The 22871-nt window shown below is 34.8% G+C and overlaps 1 protein-coding gene across 1 annotated transcript in view; it reads left to right on the forward strand.

The window, feature by feature from the left end:
• Positions 1-22871, forward strand: part of LOC132721435 (uncharacterized) — a gene marked incomplete at its 3' end in the record, with an annotated part of 142290 nt that overhangs the window by 55018 nt on the left and 64401 nt on the right. Inside the window, exons 14-30 of the mRNA XM_060705741.1 lie at positions 1058-1216; positions 4266-4430; positions 5106-5217; positions 5817-5937; positions 8189-8495; positions 8952-9099; positions 10590-10869; positions 13054-13325; positions 13977-14344; positions 15381-15542; positions 16085-16193; positions 16844-17157; positions 17735-17881; positions 18286-18339; positions 19018-19126; positions 20193-20395; positions 22001-22100. Coding sequence (XP_060561724.1) covers positions 1058-1216; positions 4266-4430; positions 5106-5217; positions 5817-5937; positions 8189-8495; positions 8952-9099; positions 10590-10869; positions 13054-13325; positions 13977-14344; positions 15381-15542; positions 16085-16193; positions 16844-17157; positions 17735-17881; positions 18286-18339; positions 19018-19126; positions 20193-20395; positions 22001-22100 — 3130 coding nt within the window. The remainder of the gene's footprint in view (positions 1-1057; positions 1217-4265; positions 4431-5105; positions 5218-5816; positions 5938-8188; positions 8496-8951; positions 9100-10589; positions 10870-13053; positions 13326-13976; positions 14345-15380; positions 15543-16084; positions 16194-16843; positions 17158-17734; positions 17882-18285; positions 18340-19017; positions 19127-20192; positions 20396-22000; positions 22101-22871) is intronic.

Consider the following 22871-nt stretch of genomic DNA (forward strand, 5'->3'; position numbering starts at 1 on the left):
TGTGTATAGCAAAAACTTAAAATCTTCTTTGAAAAAACCCAAATAGCTAGAGTTTAGATATTAAGCATGAAACATCTTCTAGTAAGTGTCTACAAAGTTTTTTCAAATAAAAGCCCTGGGGTCAAAACTGGCCTGGCCCAAGGGGTGTCATTGTTTTTAACTATATGTGTATAGTAAAAACTTAAAAAAAATCTTCTTTTTAAAAAGCCCAATGAGCTAGAGCTTAGATGTTTAGCATGAAACATCTTCTTATGGTTGTCTACCAAGTTTGTGCAAATAAAAGCCCTTGGGTTAAATTGGCCCTGCAACGTTGGGGGGGGGGGGGGTTGTGGTTGTGGGGGGGCCTATATACAGGTGAGCGATCTCAGGGCCATCATGGCCCTCTTGTTTTTTCACTTCCATGTTTTGCTCTCAAAAATTGACTTCATGTTAAAATGGTATACTGGTCTAACAGAGACTACACTAATGTCATTTTCCCACAGAAATATTTCTGTACAGAGTTTTATTTGAGAAAGAATATAAATTATGGCGGTACTTTCTGATAATAAATTTTGCTTATATTTTTATGCAAAGTAAAAAGAAATTATTACTTTAGAACTTCAGGTTATTACCCTTGCACTGATAATTATATAAAAGAACTTCACAAGAGATGATGTCACTTTATCATATACTGGAGCCACTTTTGTGACTTCGTAAAAATGATATTGCATGGCCATACATAAAATTTTAATGTGACAATTCATTTGCATTATATAAACAAAGCTAAAATACGCTAAATATTAACGTTACACTATAAGGGGGTCATTAACAAAAAGGATTATTTTCACTGTTACAGTAAACAGATTTTATGTTGGTAATGTGATAAATAAAACATTGTATTGATGTAAGTTCATAACTTAATTTTAATGAACTTGTTGAATAAAATAATATGCTCCCCAGAGGCTCGCATAAAATAATTTTATACAACTCGTTCCATAAATTCATTATTGAATTTAGACTCATTCAGTATCCTCTATTTATTTAAATTCCACGTTAAAATTTTGCTTTGTTGTAACAGAATGTCTGGCTGGTTCGTACAGAGACCCGATCACTCTGGAATGTTTGAAGTGCCCGGTTGGCTCATTCCAGGCATTGAGTGAACAGCTGTTCTGTCAACAGTGTGCGTTAGGATATTCTACAACTGACCCTGGTGCTACAAGAAGTTCTGACTGTATAAGTAAGTACTTTATGCCTATTAAGTAATTAATTTTAATCACTGACCTGCCCAATGTTTTAAATGGACTTGTCCTCCTTCCATTCTTTTCAGTTTTTTGGATATCAAGTAGAAAATTTTAATTTATAAAACTGCTGTATAAAGCCTGGTCAGAGTGGGGGTATAGGCTGGCCTGGGCGCAAAAACTTACTACTTTTGGTTCCTGGGCAAGAAAGGGTTGAAGAAGAGCTTATATTAATGTTAATACGTGTAATTCACATGTATTCAGTGAATAAGAAGAGCTCTTCATTAAGGTGTGCCTGTTAAGCCAATGGGGACAGCAGCAAATATTTGGGGTCAATGGTTTGATCCTTCAGCCCATGACAATTGATCTCAGTCATTAATTTTAAAGGAACTCCACTGAGGTCCAAAGTCATTGAAACATACAATTTAAATTTCGTACATAGAACAGCTGGGGCACTTAGAAAGATATAAACACATAATTTAAAAAATATACTTAGAATTAAGTTGAAAATTGTTATTTGTACCTTCTTAGCCCAAATTGAGTGAAAAGTGTTGCAACGCTTTTTAATTTTGCATTATTTTGTACAATTTTAATAATTATTCTATAAAGACAATCTGAAATTTTACACACAAGACCTACATCAAATGGAATATTTATCTCGAAAAATTATTTCAAATCCTGTGGTGTCAAAAAACCTCAGTGGAGTCCCTTTAATGTTTATTGGTCTCTCACCCCTGATTACTAGTAGTACAATGATCTTCAATATAACTGTACTTAGATTTTCTAGTATATAGAGGATATTCAAGTTTTTTCTATAAATACATGATTTATTTTCATCGAGTGGTATGAAAATAAATATTTCATGAGTGGCGGTAGCCACGAGTGAAATATGGTAATTTTCATGCCACAAGATGAAAATAAATCATGTATTTATAGAAAAAACTTGAATTTTCTGTTTATTATATACATTTTTCTCTTTTTTGACATTAAATTTAAAAGACTTTCCCTTAAATTTTGTGTAATGGCAGAATTTAAAAGAAAGTAGTCCGGCAAAGACACCAGTGAAAATACGGAAAATATGTTTCACTGCAGTGAAAAATAAATTTTTACAGTGAAAATACGAAAAATGAAAATATGCATTTTATTTCATCAATATTTCTCAATATTTCATTTATAAGTATATAATAAACAGATTTATTTTTTGGTCTTTTAGACTGTACTGCAGACTGCATCACATTTTCTGGTCTGTTCATTTGATTTTCTGATCTTTTTAGCTCACCTGTCACAAAGTGACAGGGTGAGCTTTTGTGATCGCTTTTCGTTTGTCATCCGTCCGTCGTCCGTCCGTAAACTTTTGCTTTAAATGACATCTCCTCATAAACCACTGAGCCAATTTCATCCAAACTTCCCAGGAATGTTCCTTTGGTGGTCACCTTTTAAAATTGTTCAAAGAATTTAATTCCATGCAGAACTCTGGTTGCCATGGCAACCGAAAGAAAAAACTTTAAATATCTTCTTTTAAAGAACCCAAAGAGCTAGAGCTTAGATATTTGGCATGAAACATCTTCTAATGAGTGTCTACTAAGTTTGTTCAAATAAAAGCCCTGGGGTCAAAATTGGCCCCGCCCCAGGGGGTCATTGATTTTCCCTATATGCATATAGTAAAAATTTAAAAAATCTTCTTTTAAAGAACCCAAAGAGCTAGAGCTAAGATATTTGGCATGAAACATCTTCTAGTAAGTGTCTACCAAGTTTGTTCAAATAAAAGCCCTGGGGTCAAAATTGGCCCCGCCCCGGTGGTCATTGATTTACCCTATATGCATATAGTAAAAACTTAAAAAATCTTCTTTTAAAGAACTGTAAGAGCTAAAGCTTAGATATTTGGCATGAAACATCTTCTAGTGAATGTCTACCAAGTTTGTTCAAATAAAAGCCCTGGGGTCAAAATTGGCCCCGCCCTGGGGGGTCATTGATTTTCCCTATATGCATATAGTAAAACCTTAAAAAATCTTCTTTTAAAGAACCCAAAGAGCTAGAGCTAAGATATTTAGCATGAAACATCTTCTAATGAGTGTCTACCAAGTTTGTTCAAATAAAAGCCCTGAGGTCAAAATTGGCCCTGCCCCAGGGGGTCATAGATTTTCCCTATATGCATATAGTAAAAACTTAAAAAATCTTCTCTTAAAGAACCGTAAGAGCTAGAGCTTAGATATTTGGCATGAAACATCTTCTAGTAAATGTCTACCAAGTTTGTTCAAATAAAAGCCCTGGGGTCAAAATTGGCCCCGCCCCAGGGGGTCATTGATTTTCCCTAAAACTTAAAAAATTCTCTTTTAAAGAATCCAAAGAGCTAGAGCTAAGATATTAAGCATGAAACATCTTCTAGTGGGTGTCTACCAAGTTTGTTTAAATAAAAGCCCTGGGGTCAAAATTGGCTTCGCCTTAAGGATCATTCATTTTCCCTTTATGTATAGTAAAAAACTTAAAAAACCTAAGAGTTAAAGCTTAAATATCTAGCATGAAACATCTTCTAATGGTGTCTACCAAGTTTGGTCAAATAAAAGCCCTAGGGTCGAAATTGTCCCCGCCCCAGGGGGTCATTGTTTTTCCCTTTATGTGTATAGTTAAAAATTAAAAAATCTTCTTTTAAAAAACCCAAATAGCTAGAGTTTAGATATTAAGCATGAAACATCTTTAAGTAAATATCTACAAAGTTTGTTCAAATAAAAGCCCGGGGGTCAAAACTGGCCCTGCCCCAGGGGTGTCATTGTTTTTAACTTTATGTGTATAGTAAAAACTTAAAAAATCTTATTTTAAAAAACCCAATGAGCTAGAACTTAGATGTTTAGCATGAAACATCTTCTTATGGGTGTCTACCAAGTCTGTTCAAATAAAAGCCCTTGGGTAAAAATTGGCCCCGGGGGGGGGGGGGGCTATATACAGGTGAGCAACCTCAGTTGATTTTCTGATCTTTTTTTACAAATGTACTTCAAATCTTCTTGTTCTATTTTACAATAAATGGTATTTTTTGCTCTTTTTTTTGTACAGAGAAATGTAATGCTGGCTATTTTCTGGAATCTGCACCAAATGGTAAATGCAAAATTTGCCCGAAAAACACCTACCAGCCCGATAGTGGACAGATACAGTGTTTGACCTGTAGTCCTTCATTAATCACGAAATTTGAGGGTTCAACAAGCATTGATGATTGTATCTGTAGGTATTTTTTAAATTTTTTACGAATTCTTTATTTGTACAATTACCAATGTAAAGTGAGATTGTTATGCCATGGCGTGATTTTGTTAAATGTTTGAGTCATCAATTTTTTCGATGCTGGCCACCAGAGTTAAGGGTTCAGCAAGTATACATGAGAAGAAAATGGTATAAATGAAAATGCTATGTTTGTCCACACCCACTTAGTCATTATGAGGCTTTGAGAAAAATTAGGTAACAGTAAATATTCTTAGGTAAGGTTTTTTTTTGTAAGCAATAACAATTTTACATGGCTAAGAAAACAATGGGGAAAACAATAAAATAGCCAATGCATGACCCAATTGTAAGGAAGTCTGACCTTTTGTTCATAGAACAAGTCATCACAAATGACTTTTGGATGAAATTATCTTTTAAATTAAATATTATATTTGGTTACAGCTCACTGATGCATGAATTTTAAGCAAATAAACTTTATTGAGTATAATAATGACACTCCTGAAGAATTTTTTTGCTTCTAATTTTATGTTCTAACTATTAAGGGGGAGGGGAACATATAGATTTGCCGTTTTCTGTCCATCATGCTGTCCCTTAAGTCTAATATGGGGCATCTGAGTTCTTATATCGACATTTTTGTTGTTTTAATACAGGTTATTTTAACATTTTTACACTTTGTTTAAGTGGACAAATGCGATGAGCCAATGGATCTGATATTAGTTGTGGATTCAACTGCAAGTATTGGAGTTTTCGAATTCCAAATGCTGAAAGCCTTCCTGATCAACCAGTTAGATAGGTAATTTTGAATTTTATTGTTTTTGTAAGAAATGTTGATTGTTTTCCTGTACAGTCTAACACCAGGGCGTCAGTGGCTGAGTGGTTAAGGTTGTTGACTTCAAACTAATTGCCCCTTACCGCTGTGGGTTTGAATCCCGACAGGGACTTTGGATTCTTTCATGTTTGGAAGCTATTCAGCTAGCAGGTGATTCTATTCAGGTGCCCATTCGTGCCTGAAATAATGCATGGAAGGGCACCTGAGGTCTTCCTCCACCAGGAACGTCGCCATATGACCTATACTGTGTCGGTGTGATGTAAAACCCAAACAAACAAACAAATAAACAAACAGTCTAACCTGCCTTACTGAATCTCTGTTTTTAACAAAATCCTGTCTACAGTGACCTTATTATAACTCTGCCTTGAGATATTATTATAATATTATTATTAGTAAAGCTTGAAAGTGACCACATGTGCTGGAGCATTCATCACCTTAAGTTTTATGTCTTATTGTTCATTGATTTATATCTCATGTTTTATCATAATATTTACTTGCCATGACTATTTATTATTCAAAACATAATATAGACATACTGAAAAAAAAATGTTACAATATTTTAGATTTGACTTCGTCACAACACGTATATCTGTGGTGAGAATCGGAGCTGTAACAAAACCAGAAGATGTGACAGATTTCCTCACAGACAAAAACCTTGTAATTGAGGCCATTAGAAACTTGAAGGTAACTGAAAATTCTTTTATCTAATCTTCTACCCACTAAAATGGTGTAGTGGACTCACCCTGCTTTGAATTTGGAACTGACCATTGTCAATCTGAGGGGTTTTATGTAAAAAAATTATCAAATTAAGTAGACTAGTATTGAGACTGGCTCAGTATGTGTTGTATAGGTGAATCATAACTGGTGCTGTCATAAAAGGACTTCATCGGTTAACTCTTCCAATGCTGTAACTCAAGCTTGAAAGCCTTGTGCCACCAGGAAACAACAGGGCAAGCATGACAACCTGTGTATTCTTATGAGACCATATACTGTTTATTTTAGTTATGATACCTGTATTCCCTAGAATCGGTTATTTACTGTTCCAGAATCGGTTATTTACTGTTCCAGAATCGCTTATTTACTGTCCCAGAATTGGTTATTTACTATTCCAGAATCGGTTAGACCGCCTCCATGGTCGAGGGATTAGAGTCAATGACTTCTAATCCATTTACCTCTCTGGCGTGGGTTCGATCCCCTAGAGATGCTTTGGTAGTTTAGCACGGAGGAGGTAGTCTAGTTCTGGTGTAACTCTCCAGGAACGATGGTTAGGAAACTACCCGCCTATATGACTGAAATACTGTTGGGCAAAGGCATAAAATGAAACAAACAAACAAACAAATTTACTGTCCCAGAAACAGTTATTTACTGTTCCAAAATCAAAGTTAGGCTTGTCCAGTCAGACAATTCAGTAAGTTAATGGTCAAGCACATATAAGTAAATATGTTGGCTCTTTGATGAAAACAGAGTTGGATCAGTGGCATTAAGATTAATGTCTTTTAACCTTAAGGTTCTGGGTTTGAGCCCTGCATGAGGTATCACCATGTTTTATTATGGTGTATAACATCAGGGACATTCAACTTTATATGATGATTGTTTATAGACAGTGTTCTTTAAGGAGTCAAGGTCAAGTTCTTGATTTTATAAAGAATTTTAAGGAGCTCTCTCTTGAATTTCAGGATTTTTGTGTCGCCTCTACGGAGTAGTGGCGACATATAGGGATCACTTCTCCGTCGTCTGTCTGTCCGTCCGTCCGTCTGTCCGTCACAAAACTTGTCCGGACTACCCCTCATAAACTACTGGTGCAATTTCATCCAAACTTTACAGGAATGATCTGTACCAAGTCTAGTTGTGCATATTGTCAGCATTTTCCGGTTCAATGATTTTTGGCAGAGTTATGGCCCTTTAATAATTTTTAATTTAAAAGTTTGTCCGGACTACTTCTCTTATACCACTGAAGCAATTTCAATGAAACTTTACAGGATTGATCTGTAGCTCAAGTCCTTGCGCATATTGCAAGGGTTTTCCAGTTGAATGATTTTTGGCCGAGTTATGGCCCTTTGATAAAAAAGGTGTATTTTTCTGTGTGTTGCCAGATACACAAAAGCTTGTCCGGACTACTCATAAACTACTGGTGCAATTTCATCTAAACTTTACAGGAATGATCAGTACCAAGGGTAGTTGTGCATATTATCAGCTTTTTCCGGTTCAATGATTTTTGTCAAAGTTATGGCCCTTTAATAATTTTTATTTTTAAAGTTTGTCCGGACTACTTCTCTTTTACCACTAAAGCAATTTCAATGAAACTTTACAGGATTGATCTGTAGCTCAAGTCCTTGTGCATATTGCACAGGTTTTCCGTTTGAATGATTTTTGGCCGAGTTATGGCCCTTTGATAAAAAGGTGTTTTTTCTGTGTGTTGCCAGATACGCAAAAGCTTGTCCGGACTACTCCTCATAAACTACTGGTGCAATTTTATCCAAACTTTACAGGAATGATCAGTACCAAGTCTAGTTGTGCACTGTCCGTCTGTCTGTCCGTCTGTCACAAACTTTGTCCCAACATGAAATTGGCCATCATGAGGCGACACATGTGATTACTGATCGCTCTTGTTATTGTTCAGTGTAGATCCTGTGTAGGTTTTTGACCAATCAAATGCCTGTGATTTGAGTAGAGATTACAAAATGTATAAATAACCTCCGACCAAAAGTGATCAGATCTGAATTGCTTGTTTCATTTATTTATTTCTATCACCTATATGTATATCATAATAATAAGCAGACCATCATTATGAAGCAGTCTTACTCAGAGATTAGAGTAATCATACACTTTATAATAAATTAATGTCTACCTACTGATATGTTATCATGGATGGACATATTTTATCTTACAATTTTCCAAATGGTCTTTGTTTTGTATAGTAATCCATTTTTTCCAGGGAGGTGACTACAGTACAAACATTGCAAGTGCAATTGAAATGGCTAACAACAAGTTTGAAAGTGATTTTCGAGATAATGTACCTCAAGTGATGTTTCTGATAACAGATGGCATTGCAAGTAACCCATATGCGGCCAGGTACCAAGCTTTAGTCGCCCAGCAGAAGAGGCAGCTTGTAGTACTAGGAATTGGGACTCAGTATTTCATGCATGAATTGAGGGAGTTAGCGTCTGTCCCAGATACTGTGATGACGGAGGCAAACTTTATCAAATTAGCAAGTCTTGACGCCTATTTAACAATCTGTGATGGTATGGCATAGATTCTATTTATAGCAGATATTTCCTCCTAAATTTGGTTAATTTCTGTTTATGGTATAATATGGTATCTTGCAAATATGTTCTATTCACATTCTATTTTTATATATTTATGATACATGTATAAGGTATCTTGCAAATATACTCGATTCACATTCTATTTTTAACAAATTACAAGTCAGCAGAATTTAATTTCTATTTATAGACACAGGAACTAGACACAATTAATTTACCTCCATATGCTCATAATACTATATATAAAGAATATATTCTTTATATATAGTATTATGAGCATATAGAGGTAAATTAATTGTGTCTAGTGCCTGTGTTTATAGAATATTTTACAGATCTGCTTGATTCACTTTCCAGTTTGAAACAAATTGCAGAATACTTGATTGAAAAATCTCTATATATATATGCAGATTTACTGAACAATATTTCTATTTATAGCTGCAAAACGTTGGGCTAAACCACCAGTCGTTTCAACCAGTAAATGTGATTTGGCGTTAGATATAATTTTTGTCATGGATACGTCTGCTAGTTTTTCAATCACAGAAATCATAGCGATGAAAGCAGTATTAACAACCTTCACAGGAAAGTAAGCATTATAAAGCGTTGAATTTTTCAGTTTCCAGAAATGTTAGAGAATTAAAGCCCCATACCTTTGATTTGAGGAGAGCTTACCTCGTTTAATTGAGAGCTTAATTGAATTTTAAGGCTTCAGTCAATCAGATAAAAATATGACCATTGTTTGGTATTGTCCTTAAAACCTGCAACAAACATAGTTTACAATATTACTTGTTCCTTGTAAGGAGAATTAATGTGAGCAATATAAGGGCCATCATGGCCCTCTTGTTTTTCATCTATTTGTTTCATTATTGATAATCTTTAATCTTGCAAAATTTATGAAAATTCTGTGCACCCAAATGATTTTTTTCCAGATTTTCTAAGTAAAAATTTGCATTACAAAAGTCAATGCGAAAGTAAAAATTTGTTTCCAGCCACAAGGACTGGGATCCTTAGATTTATTTCCGGCCCTGATGATTTTTTCCCAGCCCAGACTCTGAAAGGTATTTTTTTTGTAGGGGTGGGGGAGGGATATTGCCATTATTATAAACAAAAATATTTAGCAAATATGAATTATCAGACTCAACTATAAGATACTATGAAAAAAATATACAGAAACATAATAAATAAAACATTAGCATAATTCATAAGAAAACGATACATCTTTCAAAGGTTTAATTTTGAAAATTGGAGAAAAAATATGTTTTGGTAAGGAAATTATCCAAGATAAGATGGTGGCTTACATTACTTTTAATAGCAAAAAATGGTTGTATCTTGCGGTGATTTTGGTTATCTGGGTCTGTGAATACAAGCAAAAATGAAAAAAAAGATCGATCTTGGAAGTTTTGCATATTTTAGAAGGCCAAAAATTGTTTCAAAGTGGCTGAAATTTTATTCGGACATGAGGACTGACTGAATCAAAATTTATCTTGGCCCTCCTGATTTTTAGTTGGCGAGGTCCGAGGACCGACAGACTTTCGCGCAGACTGATTACACTTGGAAACATCTTTGAAAACAAATAACCACACCTTACAATCTATTTACAAGTATCTGAACATGTACTAATTTACATATGAGCCGCACCATGACAAAACCAACATAATGGGTTTGAGACCAGCATGGATCCAGACCAGCCTGCGCATCCTCGCAGTCTGATCAGAATCAATGCTGTTCGCTATCAGTTTCTCTACTTGTTATAGGGTTTGTAAGCGAACAGCATGGATCCTGATCAAACTGTGCGGATGTGCAGGCTGGTCTGGATCCATGCTGGTCGCAAACTCATTATGTTAGTTTTGTCATGGCGTGGCTCATATGAATCACAGCATACAAACACAATGAAATTGACTTGTAATTGTGTTATTGTGATAAGTCATTGATTTCAGTTTTGATGGCCTTGTGTGCAACCAAGTTATTGCCATTAAAGTAAATAAAAGAAGGAAAGTTCTTTTTATTAATTCAAATTAATAGTAATCACAGGAACGATCCAATATAACAAACTTATCTGCAATTCTTACATTTCAGTCTGCAGATATCGGCAACAAAGGTCAATGTAGGCATCCTTTCATTTCACGTTGATGTCCAAGTTGATAAAAAATTGCCTCTCTCCTCTGACCTTGATGCTATTAATACAGCAATAATGATGCAAACATCTACAGGATTAGGAACAGCCACAGACCTTGCTTTATTAGAGGCAAAGAATATGTTGGAAGCATCAACAAGACCAGATGCTGCGCGTGCTATACTCATCATAACCGATGGGCAGTCAAATAATCCGGCTCAAACTGCTGTTGCTGCTGATATAGTAAGATTTTTGTGTTTTTCTGCTGGAATGGAAAGTGATTAGCATTTTCTTACTATCATGGAGCCATTCCTGTCTGCACTTAAGTGCAGTCTGACCAGGCTCTTACTGTTGGTAGCTCAGATTTTAGCTCAACTATGCCGAGAATAGGGAGAGCTATTGTACTCACACCAAGAATCACACTTGGTTAAGTTTTTTATGCTCCCTGAAGATTGAGCATATAGTCACAGCTTTGTCTCTCCATTTGTCAGTCCATCTGTCCTTCCGCACTATCAAATAGGGTTAAAGGACCATCTAACTGTAAACAGAACAAAAGAGAACAATAGATTTTATTCCATTACAATAGAAAACAAAAGAAAATAACAATAAAAATGGCCCTTTAACCAAATTTGGTTGCATGTCCGTCAGTCCGTCCGTCTGCTTTTCTTGTCAGGAACATAACTCTGAAACAACAAGAGGTATGAACATGAAACTTTGTAGGTAGATAGATCTCATTGGGTAGATATGCATTGGGTAGATATGCAGTGCACAAGACCTGTAACTGCCTTGCCTAATTTTGGAGTTATTGCACTTTGTTTATTTTTACACATTGAACTTTGTCCAGCACATTACTCTGAAACTATAAGAGATATCAACATCAAACTTTGTAGGTAGATAGATCTCATTAAATAGAAGTGCAGTACAAGAGAACCGTAACTCTGTCTTGATTATTTTTTGAGTTATTGTCATTTTTACACTTTGAGCATTGTCCAGGACATAGCTATGAAAGTATAGTAGATATGAAAAAGACACATTGAAAGTAGATAGATCTCATTAGGTAGATGTCCATTTAAAAAAACATAACTCTGCCTTGCCTAATTTTGGAGTTATTATTGCCCTTTGTTTATTTTTACACTTTGACCTTTGTCAGGGACATTACTGTGAAACTACAAGAGGTATCAACAAGAATCTTAGTGGGTAGATAGTGAATGTTTTTACATGTGTATGTCCAAAAACAGACTCTTTGTGTGATTAGATATTTGCGAAAATATGATTTCAGGCACTCCGGTAATATTTTAAATTTAGTATGTTGATAAATTTAACAGTATTGATACATGATAGTGTTCGTAAAGAAGTATATGAATATGCAATTAAAGTTAGTTAAGCTGAAAACATTCATGCAATAATTTCAAGGCTGCTTTATGCTGGGTACCTTTGGTCTTTTGGTGGGTAAATTAAGGAAAAGAAGCAGATAAATATTTGAGCCATGTCTTGACAAAACCAACATAATGGGTTTGCGACCAGCATGGATCCAGACCAGCCTGCGCATCCGCGCAGTCTGATCAGGATCCATACTGTTCGCTTACCAACCCTATTACAAGTAGAGTAACTGATAGCAAACAACATGGCTCCTGATCAGACTATGCGGATGCCAAGGCTGGTCTGGATCCATGCTGGTCGCAAACCCACTTTGTTTGTTTTGTCGTGACATGGCTCATTTATACTTCAGTTGAAATAAAAGTACTGTATGTGTATTTAAATTGGCGGAAGCAAATTTTCGCGGAAAGGTCCACTTTGGGGGTCTATACAAATATTCGCGTTATTTTGAATTCGCGGAGGTGACTGCCGAAAATCATGAATTCGCGTTAACCACTCAGGTTAAAAAATAAGGAAAATAACTGTAATCATCGTGGGAGTTCACAGTTATTTTCAATACCAGGTGTCAAACAATACGCTATTGTACAGAAAAAGACATTGTCTAGCGGACAGATTATAGCAAACAAAAGAATGCCCATTAACGTTCATAATTATTTACAGTTTGCGTTATAAACGTCTTGACATCTGATCAGATCATGTTTTGGTTTTTCTAAACAAACAATGCAAAAAGCACAAACATAAACGATTTTAAATGATGAATAACTTAGAAAACAAAACACAATTACTCAGTAAACATTTGAATAAAAGTGTGAAAGCATATCACACTCTGACATACATTGTTCTATAGAAGCGCGAAAATATGACTATTAAGAAATTATTGGTGTAGAAACATTTGCGCTGAACATGAATTCGCGGATCGAATGTCACCGCGAAGATTGCGAAAATTTGAAGCCCGCGAATATTTCTACACATATAGTAAATGTAAAATCTGATTTCTACAAGCTATTTTCATTGATAAGTATTACAAATACTAAGACTTGTTATTTTTAGCTTGAAAAGGCTGGAATATATGTTGTGGCCATAGGACTTGGCTCCGGTGCAGTGTTTGAAAAGGAACTTGATACCATCAGTACATCAGGGTCTGACACCACTATATTAGTAACAACTCTGGCAAGTGTGAGCACTACAGTCTTGAATACTAAAGTTTGTCCAGAAAACTTTAAGTGTTCCTACACATTACAAGTCGTTTACGTCTGGGACTTGAGTGATAGTGCCCAGGTTTTAGCCAATACCAAAAAGCTTGCAGCAGACGTCTCTGTAAGGTAAATGAGCTGTGTCATGACAAAACCAACATAATGCATTTGCGACCAGCATGGATCCAGACCAGCCTGCGCATCCGCGCAGTCTGCTCAGGATCCATGCTGTTCGCTTACCAACATTACAAGAAGAGAAACTGATAGCAAACAGCATGGATCCTGATCAGACTGCGCGGATGCGCAGGCTGGTCTGGATACATGCTGGTCGCAAACACACTATATATATATATGTTCTTTGTTGTTGTTTGTTTCGTTTAATGTCTGAAGTTAAGGGACTTCCTTTTATACCAGTAATGTTCGTTGTATATCAATAAGAGAATCTTATCCAAAATGCTTAATGAAACAATGCTCTTTCATGTGATTGTGCCTGCATGGAAGTTTGTGCAAAGGTGAATGGAATTTATAATCTTATCTTGGTAAGTGTTTTATGAAGAAAGGAAGGAAGGAACAAATGAACAAAGGAACGAAAGGAACAAAAGAAAGAAAGAAAGAAATGAATGAATGAATGAAGTGAAAGTATGCAAAGCAAAGGGATAGTGAAGTAAAAAGTAAATAAATATTATTATATTAAATGATCAAAACAAGTTTATTATTGCAGAAAACCGATGTTTACTTCATAGCAATTACCTGAAAATATTAAGTTTACAAAATTTTCAGATTTGCCGACGTTCAAGCTAAGATCATTGAGGTGAAGACTAACGATAATACACAAGATATCGACACACTCTTAAAGGGTATGACTGAGGCAAGAAAGGAAACCACGGCCTTAAAAGTGTACGACACTATACATAATATAGTCCTTATAACAGATAAGCCCTCAGCCGATATAGGAACGGATTCTGAATCTTTGCTAACAATTACAACTGCTCTTAAAAAAGAAGGTGTGAAAATCACTATTATTAATGCAAGAGACGAAGACGATGAGGGGTGGGAGGAGTATGCTACTTCAAAGGAAACCGTTTTCCATGGATCAGACTTTCACGAGATTGTGCCTGCATGGAAATTTCACCGAAGTTTGTGTAAAGGTGAGTTTTCTTGGTTAATATAATTATAAAATGAATTTAAAATGTGCTTGTATTTTGCTTAAATATTTTGAATATTTTAGGCGATGTTTTATACTTCAACTTACAATATTTATGCCAGTTTATTATTAAGACTCTTGATTTGAAAGTTTTATATTAGTATTGATATACATGTAAATGAGTGACAGAAAAAAATAAGATAACTGTCTGTGATAAATAGGCTTCATAACCTCTGATCCTGTCTGTAAAAATTCCATTGGTTTAGTTTATATCTTTTAAGTTTCTTTTAAATTATTATTTAGAGGAGTTTAATTTAGATAGATTACAAAAGATGCATGGTTCTGTCAGGTTGTGCTTAAATGTCTGTAAAAATACAATAAAATAATCTAGGGTCTTCTTCCAACAGCAGTATTGATGTGGAAATCATGTGACCTTGACAGTGTCAGGATTACTCAAACTTCATCAAAAAAATTAATTATGATAATCATAGGAACAACTTTACATTCTCCAGAATCAAAACATTTTGACAAACTTATTGTACAGAACCAAATTTTTCACAAATTAACTGGTAACCTGCTGAATTACATTGATGGACTGTTCCAGATTCCATTTTACCTGCTGAATTACATTGATGGACTATTCCAGATTCCATTTTACCTGGTGAATTACATTGATAGACTATTCCAGATTCCATTTTACCTGGTGAATTACATTAATGGACTATTCCAGATTCCATTTTACCTGCTGAATTACATTGATAGACTATTCCAGATTCCATTTTACCTGCTGAATTACATTAATGGACTTGTCCACATAACATTTTTGGGACAGTTCATTATCAATTTAGGTATATCATAGTGAAAATTTAAAGTTTAAGTCAGCCAACAGTACAGAGCCTGATCAAACTGTGCCGGATGCACAGACTGGCCTGGCTCTATACTGGTGGCAAAGGCTAATCACTTACAGTTTCAGCAGGTTATGGGTTAGACCACTATGATATACATTTTATAAAAACTAAACTGATTTTGTTTAATTTTAGAACCATGTGACAGTGGTTATAATATTGGTACGGATGGAAAATGTGAGGAATGTCCAATAGGAACATATAGAGATAAGACCAAGAGTTACATGTGCACGGCATGCTCAACGGACTCTACAACTTTACGCACAGGGTCAACATCTCGTGCAGATTGCACAATTAGTAAGTTTATGAGAAAATTAATCTAGTTTCACTTTTTATATCTTTTAATTTGAGCTATTTAATCCTTTTGAATAATAATAATACAATGCAATACCATTTTATTATATACCTATAAATGAAATATTGAGAAATATTGATGAAATGAAATACATATTCTCATTTTCCGTATTTTCAGTCTAAAAATTTATTTTTCACTGGTGTCTTGCTGAACTACTTTCTTCCAAGTTCAGCAAATATACAAAATTTTAGGAGAAGCCTTTCAAATTGTAATGTCAAAAAAAGATAGTTAAGTGACAATTCAAGATTTTTTCCGTTAATACAGGATTTTTTTTCATCTTGCGATATGAAAATTATCATATTTCATACCTTTCCATGAATATCCTCTGTTTACTTTTGAAATTATTCTTAACTACATTAGTTAGTTCAGAGCTGAAGTTCATTAAATTAATATGTAAACCAAAATTTCTGAAGCCTTCTTCTGACTTGAGTTGTAATTCAACTTAGGTTTTGCATTACTTCATATGATTTTGTTTCTTTTCCAGAAATTCAATGCGAGAAACCAATGGACCTAGTATTTTTGATAGATGCTACAGCCAGTATTGGGAATAATTATAACCTTCTTAAAGCATACTTTTGGAGTTTAGTGGATAAGTAAGTTTTTTATGAGTTTTGCATGGTACATAACATGTATATTGAAGCAGATTGAAATTCATTATATATTTAGTTAAAAACCAAACCTTGACTGTGTTACCTATGAAGGCTTTTTACTAACACATGACTTTACTATGTGTTGGGGCCTCTGTAGCCTTATGGTTAGAAAATCTTTTGCCCCCACATTGCTGTAAATTAGAATCCTGCCATGTATGTGAAGAAGCTATTCAGTTAGCTTATGGAAGGTTGGTGGTTGTACTCATGTGTCCACTCATATCTGAATTAATTTTAAAGGAAGGAGCACTTGAGGTCTTCCTGCCAGTAAAGTTGGAAAGTCACCAACATAATTTTGACCATTATAGCATTGATGTCACTTTAAACCTAAGAAACTATATCGAACTGGTTGTAAATATCAAGAAATGCTATATTTATATTCTTTTCTAGCATTTCTTCATTTTAGGTTTGAATTAAGTTACATGCAAAATATTGTGAAATGCAGAGCTAATACTTCTTAAGGCATGTTTCATTGTGAGATATATCTATTACCAGTATGGTTTTTTTTTTTAATGAAAGGAAAAGAAAATGAATATCATAATAGAATTTGAAAATAGGAGCCATTTACAATTTTATCATGTTTTTATCATGACCAGATTTCCGGTTGGTCTTGGTGATGACCAGACACGTATAGCAGTTGGAAAGATTGGCGAAGACGTGGACGATGATGCAGACTTTTCACTTTTATCTGAGTCTGTGAATAGTTTCGCAGTGAAGGCGAGCATTATCGGTCTCCTTGGCAACGAGCAGAGCACAAACACTGCAGTATCTCTGGAGATGGTTTATAATATCTTCAAAACCGAGGGTCGTGACAATACGAAGTACCCGCATATAGTACTTGTTGCTACAGATGGAAGGTCGGGAAATACGTTCCAGACAAAGAGATATAGCTCCATTTTAAAACTCAATGGTATGAGTGTAATTATATATATATCAATATTCTTTGTTTACTTCTTTACAATTATCCAAAGATTTTTTTTTTTCTATTTGTTTACTTAAAATTTTGTGTTTTACATTATGTTATGTAAATTCACAGTTATTCAAGATAATTTCCAAATAGAACTCATGGAAAAGGTATATATCAACTTCAACTTTATTTTAGTTAAGAAAATTTCAATAATGCAGAGAATTTTGAGTTATTTGCTTTTGAAAATGACCAGAAAGAGAAAAAAAACTCACTTTCAAGGGCAGATAACTCCCAATTGTTAAAAACTTTATATGTTTCATTTATGATTCTCTTTACATGCAAGAAAATTCTCTATGCTAGTTTCTATTTTTCTTCTTTGCCTTTGTAAAAAAATACTTTTCCAAGAAACATCTTTTAATGTGGCCTAACACAGTATTCAACCAAAATTTTTAACAAGTTTTTAAGATACTTTAAAATGATATTAATTATAATACAAACAACGTTTCTGGCATGTACAGGCAGTATAAATATACCTTTCTATAGCTGTATAATCACAATTCTTATAAAATCATGTTTTCAGGAATTCGCACTCTAGTTATTGCCCTTGGTGACGGTGTATTCCAACCAGAAATAGAGGCTTTGGCTTACGATTCTAACTCAATATTTTCTTTTGCAACTTACAAGAGTCTAGTTGAGTCAACTTACATACCGGAAAAAATATGTGATGGTGAGTGCTCCAAATAATCTATACCGATATAAGGTAAATAATTCAAATAATGGCAGGAAATCTAAATATGGTGAATAATACTCCAAATAATCTAAACCCATATAAGGTGAATAATTCAAATAATGGCCGGAAATTTAAATATGGTGCATATTACTCCAAATAATCTAAATACATAAGGTAAAAAATTGCGGAAAATCTAAATATGGTGAATAATACTCCAAATAATCTAAATATAATAAGGTAAATAATTCAAATAATGGCCTGAAATCTAAATATGGTGAATAGTTCAAATAATATGTAATATGATCTTGTTTAAGTTAAACTGTTTAAGTACATGTAAGGTTTTTTCCTTTTGATTTCCAGTATGATCTGATAACAATTTTTTGTTTTTTCATTTGTTTCAGCTGCGGAGAGTTATAAGCCGAGTACACCAGTAATAATTGGACCGGAACTGTTAGGTAAATGTCTGTCTAATGTTATTGAAAGTCATTCGTTGTCAGTCAGTTATTTTAGTGGCGGGCACTTTTGTTTGCCCACTTAGCTCAATAGGGTGAGCATTGGATTCATAATCCAAGGATTTCTGGTTTCCTTGCCGAGGCTAAATTTCTCAGTGACAATTAATATTGGACATTAATATTATTTAAATCTGCTGAATTTGGCTATTTTGAACCTTTCAAAAAACCTTCAGAACTAATTATTTATGTCATTCACTGGCAATCTTGGCCCCCAAAACCTTGTTGAATGTTTTCGTATTTTATACTTTTAGTGTTCTTGAACTTACATCTGTACATATTTATTTTATACATTCCTAGAACTAATAAATAACTTAATTATTACCATCACAACAGGTTGGTGATTAAACATGAAATGAGCCGCGTCACAAAACCAACCTAATGTGTTTGCGACCAGCATGGATCCTGATCAGACTGTGCGGATGTGCAGGCTGGTCTGGATCCATGCTGTTCACTTTCAAACTCTATTACAAGTAAAGAAACTGATAGCAAACAGCATGGATCCTGATCAGACTGCGCAGTGCGCAGGCTGGTCTGGATCCATGCTGGTCGCAAACGCACTATGTTGGTTTTGTCATGACGCGGCTCAAATGTATATTTATAACATCATATATAATTTTTCAGGGGAATGTAAGAGTTATATGGATATGGTATTTGTAGTAGATGCGTCATTAAGTGTAACATACCCTGTGTTCCTGAAGATGAAAATATTCATGATACAGTTCGCTCAGATGTAATAATATCTTTCTCTTTTTCTAAACCTTACATTATTATAACTATATATATACTATATATATATTATAACTAACATATTTTTTTCTTCAGTTTAATATTCTGAATTAAGAAGTAAATTATAAAGAAATAAGAAAAACAAATGTAATTCAAGCTATCAATTTTTTGATTATGAAGTAAGTGGTTTATATTGCTATACATGTAAATATGTTGTTTTTGTGTCGCCTCTACAGGGTAGTGGCAACATATAGGGATCACTTCTCCATCGTCTGTATGTCCCTTTGTCTGTCCGTCTGTCTGTCCATCACAGAGCTTGCCTGAGCTACTCCTAAAAAACTATTGGTGCAATTTCATCATATAACACAAGTTTTCCTGTTGAATGATTTTTGGCTGAGTTACGGCCCTTTAATAAAAAAATGCATTTTGCCCTGTTAACGATTTTTGTGTCTCCTGCTAAACAGTAGCTGCAACATGTGATTGGTTATCATGAGGCGACACATGTGATCACTGATCGCTTTTGTTTAATACAGGTAATTTAATTTAATATAAACCTTTTTATAAACCTTTACCTCACTGTAACTGAAAGTGATTATTCTTTGCCAGCAGTTTAAAGCCAGGCCAGTCTGCACATCACATAGTCTAATCTGAGGCTCCATACTGTTGGCTTAACAACTTAAATTTGCATCTTGCTGTCCCTAAAATTGATAATGGATAGTTCTGAAAATGAAAGTGGGAAAAGTCCATTTAAGTAATTTAGCAAGTAAAGGTTATTAAGACTGAATATTAATAAAGGAATGGACAAGGATGCAAGTACTCCATTTGTGACATATATTCATGAGTCAGTGATTTCATGGTCATGTTTTACAATAAACCTTGTTTTAACAGGCACCTTTGATTAAAGATAATATATAAATCATATCTTTAAAAGCTTCATTATTATTTTCTCACTCAATGTTATGATTTTAAATTACCTGCCCTGAGAGACCACCTATCAGCAAAGACCATGTTTGATCTTATTTAACCTGTCAGCAAAAATCATGCCTGATTGTATTTAATAACTATTTCAGGTTGGATATTGGGCAAAACAGGATCCGAATAGGTGTTGTAGCATTCTCAAGTACAGTTCATAGCCAGGTGTTTTCTCTGAATCAATGTACGGACCAGAAAACTTTAGAGACAGATGGTATTTTACCACAGGTTTGGACAAGTGGTGGAACCACCAACACAGCCGCTGCCCTTGACCGAATGATACAGATGTTTGTGGCTGAAGGTAGGCCTGCATATTTAGAAGTACAAGATATATAGTTCATGTATATAACCTGAATTCTTAGTTGATGATAATGCTTAATATCTTAAAAGATATTGTCCATCTTTCAATCAGATCAAAACCATTTCATCATTTTCAGGGCAAAACAGTGCTGACCATGATTTTGGTCTGCACAGGCCACATATACAGCAAAAGCAGTTTGTAGTCAGGCCTTTGCAATAGATGACATTGACCTTGAATTAAAAATAAACTATGTTCACCATTAAAAGACATAAAACAACTCAATGCCAATATATGATTTTTTTAAAATTTATTATTTTGTTTAAACTTTGTTTCAGGCTGCTTGTGAAGAAAGCATGTAACTTATTATCCTTCCGTCCGACATTTTTGTCCGGAGCATATCTCTAAAAGTATTTGAGTTATCAACTTGAAACTTCATAGGTGGATAGACCTCATTGAGGAGGAGTGCAGTGCACAAGAATGATAACTCTACCTTGCATGATTTTTGAGTTATTGCCCTTTGTTATTTTTCAAAATTGATTTTTGTCCAGAGCATAACTCCAAAAGCCTATGAGATATTAACATGAAACTTCATAGGTGCATAGATCTCACTCAGGAGGTGTGCAGTGCACAAGAATGATAACTCTACCTTTCATAATTTTTTAGTTATTGCCCTTTGTTATTTTTCATACCTAATTTTTCACCTGAGTGGAGCATAACTCAAAAAGTGTTTTGAGATATCAACATGAAATGTCATAGGTGGATAGATCTTATTGAGGAGGAATGTTGTGCGCAAGAATGATAACTCTTCCCTATACAATTTTTGAGTTATTGCCCTTTTTTTTTTTATGCTATTTTGTCCAGAGCTTATCTCAAAAAGTATTTGAGGTATCAACTTGAAACTTCAAAGGTGGATGGATCTCATTGAGGAGGAGTGCAGTGCTTAAGAATGATAACTCTACCCTGCATTATTTTTGAGTTATTGCCCTTTGTTTTTTTTTCAAAATTAAATTTTGTCCAGAGCATAACTCAAAATGCCTTTGAGATATCAAAATGAAACTTCATAGGTGCATAGATCTCACTCAGGAGGTGTGCACTGCACAAGAATGATAACTCTACCTTTTATAATTTTTGAGTTATTGCCCTTTGTTCTTTTTCATACTTAATTTTTCAATTCAATTTTTTTCTCAAAAAGTATTTGAGGTATCAACTTCATAGGTGGATAGATTTTACTGAGGACGGATGCAGCACACAAGAATGATAACCTACCCTGCATTATTTTTCAGTAATTGCCCTTTGTTATTTTCAGCCATCAGTATTCACATAGGTTTCAAATCTGTAATCACTATAGCCATCAGTTTTCATTACCAAAAGACCTCTTAAAATGGAATTATTCCGCTCTACTACATATACATTCTTCCAATGAGCAAACACATTCGGCGGGGGATGGCCATGTTGACATGGCTCTTTAACTACTTTTGAGTGCTTATATTTCTTTTGACAGACCGCCTTTCTACAAAGGTCACTTTTTCTTTCTATAAGTTACCCATAATACCCAATGATACACATGTTCAACTAAACTTTGGTTCAATGTTTTTATATATTTAGGTCGCCAGGGAACACCATATGTTGCTATAGTAATGACTGATGGTAAATCAGATGTTCCAGCTAGCACAAAACTGCAAGCTCAAAGGGCTAAAAGAGAAAGGTTTGTAAAATGATTTTACAGTCAAACTTGCCCATGCGACCACGTCTATTAAAGCGACTTTTGTCCCCCCCCCCCCCCCCCCCCCCCCCCCCCCCCCCCCCCCCCCGCCCCCCCCCCCCCCCCCCCCCCCCCCCTCCCCCCCCCCCCCCCCCCCCCCCCCCCCCCCCCCCCCCCCCGATCATTTTCTAATGTACTGAGCGACTTTTGCTCAACGTGACCAGCGACCACTAATTAGTCACCTAATTGAGATCAATTCTTTTCATTAAACGACCACTTTTACCTGTCAAGTAATTGTGTTTTTAGAGAACGCTGCCTCGTAATGTCACAAGTGTTAACAATCAAAACATAACAAATAAATGTGTGAAAAACTCTATTTCTCAAACTGTTTAAGCGTATGCAAATGAAGTTAAGTATACACATGACGGGTATTATCCAATAATATCGAATAAACAATGCAACGCTCCGCCCCTACTGAGGTGGTGTATACGCTTCCCTTGTTGACATTTAGACTGCATTGAATTGACCTTGAACTTGATCAGCAATTAAATTAGATGTAGTCTGTTCATTTCGAATGAAAAAATGCACAACAGAAAAACTTCTTCACTAATAGGGTTTTCGTTTTGGAGAAAAAAAAATCTGGAAAAAATGTCAAACACGTACGTTATGGATAAAAACTGTTTTGTCAATAAATATCAGAAAGTTATTTTTTTACATTGGCATCCATTTAGATTATCAAGCGTACTAATTATTCAACATTTATATAAAAATGAA

The sequence above is a fragment of the Ruditapes philippinarum genome, unplaced genomic scaffold, assembly GCF_026571515.1.
Source record: "Ruditapes philippinarum isolate M1 unplaced genomic scaffold, ASM2657151v2 ctg2817_1_1_1_1, whole genome shotgun sequence".
NCBI classification, from domain to species: Eukaryota; Metazoa; Mollusca; class Bivalvia; order Venerida; family Veneridae; genus Ruditapes; species Ruditapes philippinarum.